Source organism: Poromitra crassiceps (assembly GCF_964638095.1).
Source record: "Poromitra crassiceps genome assembly, chromosome: 5".
NCBI classification, from domain to species: domain Eukaryota; kingdom Metazoa; phylum Chordata; class Actinopteri; order Beryciformes; family Melamphaidae; genus Poromitra; species Poromitra crassiceps.
In genome coordinates this window covers 54,456,296-54,463,795 of record NC_139642.1, presented here as the reverse complement: position 1 = coordinate 54,463,795, position 7,500 = coordinate 54,456,296, and the positions used below count along the sequence as shown (strand labels likewise).

Here is a 7,500-nt window from a genome sequence, read left to right as displayed (position 1 = left end):
ATTTAATATGTGATTATTACTTTGTCTGCATTCTACTGAGCTTTACTCAGTATCCATGCATGGCTGCTTAAACTGTAAAGCCTGTGTGTGTGTGTGTGTGTGTGTGTGTGTGTGTGTGTGTGTGTGTGTGTGTGTGTGTGTGTGTGTGTGTGTGTGTGTGTACACGTACGTGCGCGCGCGCGTGCGTGCACATGTGTGTGTGAACTGTGAATGTTTGGCATTGGTGACTGGTGTATTAAGAGCCATATTGATGTTTCCAAGAGAGGGGGAGAGAGGGAGAGAGAGACCAGAGAGTGAGAGGGAGAGAGAGACCAGAGAGCGAGAGGGAGAGAGAGACCAGAGAGGGAGAGGGAGAGAGAGACCAGAGAGTTAGGGGGAGAGAGAGACCAGAGAGCGAGAGGGAGAGAAAGAGGGAGAAAGAGAGAGAGAGAGAGAGAGAGAGGGGACATACAGTACATTGAAGTGTGAATGAGATGCAGAGAGAAAGTGACATATTCTTTAGTGACGATTGCATTGTTCAATAAGCTCTGCCTCCTCCTGACTCCTCCATGTCATCTCCTCCGCCCTCCCTTCTCTCTCTCTCTCTCTCTCTCTCTCTCTCTCTCTCTCTCTCTCTCTCTCTCTAACTCTCTCTCACACAGCTTCACGGTCTGTCAATGCAATTCAATTGAGTTCAATTCAATTCAAGTTAAGTCAATTCAATTTAAGTCACATCAAATCAATTCAAGTCCATTCAAGTCAAGTCAGATCATTTCAGCCTGAGAAGAAACTTACTTTGGTGAAACCAGTCCACTATGATTTGATGTTAAATCACAGACATTCGCAAAATTGGTCAATCTCACTGCCTTCTCTCTCTGGTGGCATTTAGAAAGCAAATGTTGCTGCATCTTTTTCAGATTTCCCCCAGTAGCACCAAAATATTTGTTTTTTTCTGTCAATAATTGGCATGTACTGTAGTAAGTAGTCTTTACAGTAATGTTTGGTACATACACTGACTCTATCAACCCAATCTCTTAAAAAGTAGTACAAATAACACGGTTTTGCACTATTAAATAACGTGGAGTCAATACGCCAAATGTAAAAAATGTGTGCAGTGTATGGGCGTCCGGGTAGTGTAGCGGTAGATTCCGCGCCTGCCACCACGAGGGTCGCAGGTTCACATCCGCGTCTTGCCTCCGGCTTGGTCGGGCGTCCATACAGGCACGATTGGCTGGTGTGTGCGCGTGGGAAGCCGGATTGGGGATATGTGTCCTGGTCGCTGCACTAGCGCCTCCTCTGGTCGGTCGGGGCGCCTGGTCGGGGTGGAAGGGAACTGGTGGGAATAGCGTCCCACGTGCTACCTCCTACCGGTGAAAAGCGGCTGGTAACAGTGCATGTGTCGGAGGAAGCATGGTGCTAGTCTCGGCTCTCCTCAGATCGGCAGGGGGTGGGAGCAGCGACCGGGGCAGCAGGGGGGGGGAATTGGCCAAGTACAATTGGAGAGAACATGGGGGGAAATCAGAAGAAAAATAAATGTGTGCACTGTGCAGTGTATAGATGGTTTTCACGGAATTGTGTTGCTAGGGAACAGTTTGGAATCAGCTTATGTCCTGTCAGTTATTGTACTAGCAAACCCTGCAACAGGAAGTAAGTGGAGGGCAATTTAGAATGTTTATGTTGTCGAGTTGAAACTAACCACGGTCTCATATTTAAATAATGGGAAAGGCAGTAGGGGTGGAATGGGTGGACGAGTGCATAGCAGCTTTTTTCATCACGAGAGAGCAGGTTCGACTTCCGATGTGGGACCGTTTACTTTTTAACCCCTAACCCCAACCAAGTTGCTATAATTGCCTAAACCTAAAAGTTGCTTTTATTGCCTAACCTTAACGTTGTTTTAGTTGCTAACTAGCTCAGCTCAGTTTCCACCAGGTTTTTCCACCGGGGCCTTCCCACCAGCGGAGCCTGCGGCGATATAACCAGAAAGCCGGGGAAAGTCCCTCCTTGGCCACCCGAGAGACTCGCACGGCGGTCTAACAAGAGGCTCGCACGGCGGTCTAACGAGAGGCTCGCACGGCGGTCTAACGAGAGACTTGCACGACAGTCTAACAAGAGGCTCGCATGGCGGTCTAACGAGAGGCTCGCACGACAGTCTAACGAGAGACTCGCACGACAGTCTAACAAGAGGCTCGCATGGCGGTCTAACGAGAGGCTCGCACGACAGTCTAACGAGAGACTCGCACGACAGTCTAACAAGAGGCTCGCATGGCGGTCTAACGAGAGACTCGCACGACAGTCTAACAAGAGGCTCGCACGGCGGTCTAACGAGAGGCTCGCACGACAGTCTAACGAGAGACTCGCACGACAGTCTAACAAGAGGCTCGCATGGCGGTCTAACGAGAGACTCGCACGACAGTCTAACAAGAGGCTCGCACGGCGGTCTAACGAGAGACTCGCACGACAGTCTAACAAGAGGCTCGCACGACAGTCTAACAAGAGACTCGCACGGCGGTCTAACGAGAGGCTCGCACGGCGGTCTAATGAGAGGCTCACACAACGGTCTAACAAGAGGCTCGCACGGCGGTCTAACGAGAGGCTAGCACGGCGGTCTAACAAGAGGCTCACACGGCGGTCTAACAAGAGGCTCACACGTCGGTTTAACAAGAGGCTCACACGGCGGTCTAACAAGAGGCTCGCACGTCGGTCTAACAAGAGGCTCACACTGCAGTTTAACAAGAGGCTCACACAACGGTCTAACAAGAGGCTCGCACGGCGGTCTAACGAGAGGCTCACACGTCGGTTTAACAAGAGGCTCACACTGCGGTTTAACAAGAGGCTCGCACGACGGTCTAACGAGAGGCTCACACTGCGGTTTAACAAGAGGCTCACACTGCGGTCTAACAAGAGGCTCACACTGCGGTCTAACAAGAGGCTCACACTGCGGTTTAACGAGAGGCTCACACTGCGGTTTAACGAGAGGCTCACACTGCGGTTTAACAAGAGGCTCACACTGCGGTTTAACAAGAGGCTCACACTGCGGTTTAACGAGAGGCTCACACTGCGGTTTAACAAGAGGCTCACACTGCGGTTTAACAAGAGGCTCACACTGCGGTCTAATGAGAGGCTCACACTGCGGTCTAACAAAAGGCTCACACTGCGGTCTAACAAGAGGCTCACACTGCGGTCTAACAAGAGGCTCACACTGCGGTCTAACGAGAGGCTCACACTGCGGTCTAACAAGAGGCTCGCACTGCGGTCTAACAAGAGGCTCACACTGCGGTCTAACAAGAGGCTCACACTGCGGTCTAACAAGAGGCTCTCACTGCGGTCTAACAAGAGGCTCTCACTGCGGTCTAACAAGAGGCTCACACTGCGGTCTAACAAGAGGCTCTCACTGCGGTCTAACAAGAGGCTCACACTGCGGTCTAACAAGAGGCTCTCACTGCGGTCTAACAAGAGGCTCGCACTGCGGTCTAACAAGAGGCTCACACTGCGGTCTAACAAGAGGCTCACACTGCGGTCTAACAAGAGGCTCACACTGCGGTCTAACAAGAGGCTCACACTGCGGTTTAACAAGAGGCTCTCACTGCGGTCTAACAAGAGGCTCTCACTGCGGTCTAACAAGAGGCTCTCACTGCGGTCTAACAAGAGGCTCACACTGCGGTCTAACAAGAGGCTCACACTGCGGTCTAACAAGAGGCTCACACTGCGGTCTAACAAGAGGCTCTCACTGCGGTCTAACAAGAGGCTCACACTGCGGTCTAACAAGAGGCTCACACTGCGGTCTAACAAGAGGCTCACACTGCGGTCTAACAAGAGGCTCACACTGCGGTCTAACAAGAGGCTCTCACTGCGGTCTAACAAGAGGCTCACACTGCGGTCTAACAAGAGGCTCTCACTGCGGTCTAACAAGAGGCTCGCACTGCGGTCTAACAAGAGGCTCACACTGCGGTCTAACAAGAGGCTCACACTGCGGTCTAACAAGAGGCTCACACTGCGGTCTAACAAGAGGCTCTCACTGCGGTCTAACAAGAGGCTCACACTGCGGTCTAACAAGAGGCTCACACTGCGGTCTAACAAGAGGCTCTCACTGCGGTCTAACAAGAGGCTCTCACTGCGGTCTAACAAGAGGCTCACACTGCGGTCTAACAAGAGGCTCTCACTGCGGTCTAACAAGAGGCTCACACTGCGGTCTAACAAGAGGCTCTCACTGCGGTCTAACAAGAGGCTCGCACTGCGGTCTAACAAGAGGCTCACACTGCGGTCTAACAAGAGGCTCTCACTGCGGTCTAACAAGAGGCTCACACTGCGGTCTAACAAGAGGCTCACACTGCGGTCTAACAAGAGGCTCACACTGCGGTCTAACAAGAGGCTCTCACTGCGGTCTAACAAGAGGCTCGCACTGCGGTCTAACAAGAGGCTCACACTGCGGTCTAACAAGAGGCTCACACTGCGGTCTAACAAGAGGCTCTCACTGCGGTCTAACAAGAGGCTCGCACTGCGGTCTAACAAGAGGCTCACACTGCGGTCTAACAAGAGGCTCACACTGCGGTCTAACAAGAGGCTCACACTGCGGTCTAATGAGAGGCTCACACTGCGGTCTAACAAGAGGCTCGCACTGCGGTCTAACGAGGAAGAGAAGCGAGGAGCGTGGACAGGAAGGGCAAAAAGCATCAGGGGAAACCTTATATAAAATGCATCTAAACTGCATCTGAAATTGGACTTTTGCAGCCAAATGCACGTACTTTGAAAGTAATGCCGTGGTATTTGTATGAGATTTGGTGACATCAAGGTATATCTCTCCTGGTCCAGACTGAGCCTGGTTTTTGTCCTTAACTTTGTAAATTTTAGTCGGCTTTATAGTCTGCTAGTTCGGTTTGTCTCTGTAGATCATCGTGACATTTTAATTTGTTGGGCTGTATGGGGGGTGGGGGGCTTGGTACTTTGAGTACTTAACATAACATAACATAACTTAAAAATATAATCAGTGCTACACTGTTCTGCTTCCCCCCCCATTTCTCTCACTAATCTCATTAAAATACTGGCTGTGCAGCCGTTTCCACAGCTTATTATGAAACTGAACTGACGTAAGGGAGAAATATATTGTATGGTCAGTGCAGATATTGTGGTGGTCAGTGCAGATATTGTGGTGTGTGTGTGTGTGTGGGGGGGGATACTGCATATCCCAGCTGCTGTTCAGGGCCAGCTGATGGAAGGGGGTGGGGTCTCTCTCTGGGCAGGAGGTGAAATTCAGCAATCAACTGTCATGGACAAACTGCATCTATTAGCTGTGACAGGGCAGGTGGCTGCAGAACATGTCAAATCATTGAATGTCAGTAGCATTCCCCATATCGTCTCACATCCTTTATATATTTGACATCTTGATTTGCTCTTCCTCCCCCTCATGATCCGTCTCTAATGTTCTCTGACTCTCTTCCTGTCGGCTTGCTGGTCTCTCCTCTTCTTTCCTGTTTCCTTCTCATATTGTTGTACCCACCATGTTGTGATGATGCCCTCAAACTGACACTTCTCACCCTTCCTCTATTTCACCCTCTCTCTTTTTGCACGGATCGTGCTTTTCTTTTATTTAGTTGACATTTTTTTGATTTGGCCTTCCTCCTCTGCTCTGCTTTATCCCCTCGATCTCATTATCTCTTTGACTCCCTGTCAGATGGTTGCCCTCTCCTCTTCCCTCCTCTCTCCTCCCCTCTCGCCTCCTCCCTGCCTCTCCCCTCCCCTCTCTTCCCCTCCCTCTTCCCCTCCCCTCCCCTCTCTTCCCCTCCCCTCCCCTCTCTTCCCCTTCCCCCTCCCTGCCTCTCCCCTCCCCTCCCCTCTCTTCTGCTCCCTCCTCTCTCCTCCCCTCTCGCCTCCTCCCTGCCTCTCCCCTCCCCTCCCCTCTCTTCCCCTCCCTCCCCTCTCCCCGCTACTCTTTCCCTCCCTCCCCACTCCCATTCTCCCCTCTCCAACCCTCTCCTCTTCTCTCCTCCCCACCCTTCTCTCCCCTCCCCTCCTGTCTTCTCCTTTCCTTAATGGGCAACTGACACTTACACACACACCCTCCACCCCCCCCCCCCCCCCTCTCTCTTTCTCTCTCTCCTCTCTGGTGTGTTGGCATTCACGTGTGTGTGTGTGTGTGTGTGTGTGTGTGTGTGTGTGTGTGTGTGTGTGTGTGTGTGTGTGTGTGTGTGTGTTTGTGTTTGTATTTGTGGTCTCTAGGTGGGTTGTTCATCAGGAATACTGATCAGGAGTATACTGCGTTTCGACTAGCGATCTTCCTCCACAACACCAGCCCCAATGCTACGGAAGCTCCCTTTAACCTGGTGCCCCATGTCGACAACATAGAGACCGCCAACAGCTTCGCCGTCACCAATGCATGTAAGTGTGACTGAGAGATATGTATTCTCTCTCTCTCTCCCTCCCTCCCTCCCTCCCCCTCTCTCTCGCTCTTTTTAATCTATCTTGTCTCTCTCTTTCCTTCAAATGTCTCTTTGTCAAAGCAGTTGGAAGGAAATTGATTTAATTAAAAGTTGTTTATGGAATCGGACTGCAACTTTGTTATCTTCCACACACTAGGTTTGGAGACTTTTCTGCAATGGTTTTGTGAACTTCTTTCTTTCTTTCGTTCGTTCTTTCTTTCTCTTGTGTGTGTGTGTGTGTGTGTGTGTGTGTGTGTGTGTGTGTGTGTGTGTGTGTGTGTGTGTGTGTGTGTGTGTGTGATTTGAACTTAACACCAGGAGTTGCATATTAAAGTCATTGTTCAATCCAGCGTAAACATGCAGCATAATGCAGGCCTACATTTTGGTCTTAATCTGAACCACGACAAATTGGGCTGAGACTTCATCCTTCACCCAGTCTCTTGACCTGCAAGCAGCCAGAGACTATATATCTGTGATGTTTGCACACCGGCAAGTTAACGTTAGCAAGGCTGCTGTACTGGCGGTCCTTATGTGACAGTAAAGAAGTGGTACTTGTTGAGTGGCTCAGTCTAGCTGCTTGCTAACAGTGGCACAGCTTTGTTTTGGCTGCATCTCCTCACGGAAACGTTTCTTCTTATTCTCTCTGACATCTGTTGGGTGGCAACGGTGTGTACAGCACGCCAATGTAAAGCTTTCACTGTGGTTGGATGTGTTTATGTGAATGCGTTTGTGTGTGTGTGTGTGTGTGTGTGTGTGTGTGTGTGTGTGTGTGTGTGTGTGTGTGTGGATCAGGGTCACACAGCAGTGATTCTCAAAGTGGGGTCCGGGGTCCCTCAAGGGTCCTTGTCGGGGTTCCCATGGGTCGACTCGCCATCAAAAAGAAGAATGTATATGTTTGTTAGTGTTTGCAAGTCATTTAGTTTATGAATATGTTTATTTAGTAGCACTTAGGCCAAATAAAAGAGAAATGAAGTGACATTGGTGAACAGTCGTATAGTGAGTGGTGGTTATGGTGAACAGTTGTATAGTGAGTGGTGGTTATGGTCAACAGTCGTATAGTGAGTGGTGGTTATGGTCAACAGTCATATAGTGAGTGGTGGTTATGGTG

General features: G+C 50.4%; 1 protein-coding gene across 2 annotated transcripts in view; it reads left to right on the top strand.

Moving 5' to 3' along the window:
• The window catches only part of gria4a (glutamate receptor, ionotropic, AMPA 4a), a gene marked incomplete at both ends in the record, with an annotated part of 168,574 nt that overhangs the window by 2,269 nt on the left and 158,805 nt on the right, over positions 1-7,500 (top strand). For both annotated transcript variants that reach the window (XM_083637609.1, XM_083637608.1), the window contains one exon: positions 6,193-6,351. In XM_083637609.1, coding sequence (XP_083493735.1) covers positions 6,193-6,351 — 159 coding nt within the window. The remainder of the gene's footprint in view (positions 1-6,192; positions 6,352-7,500) is intronic.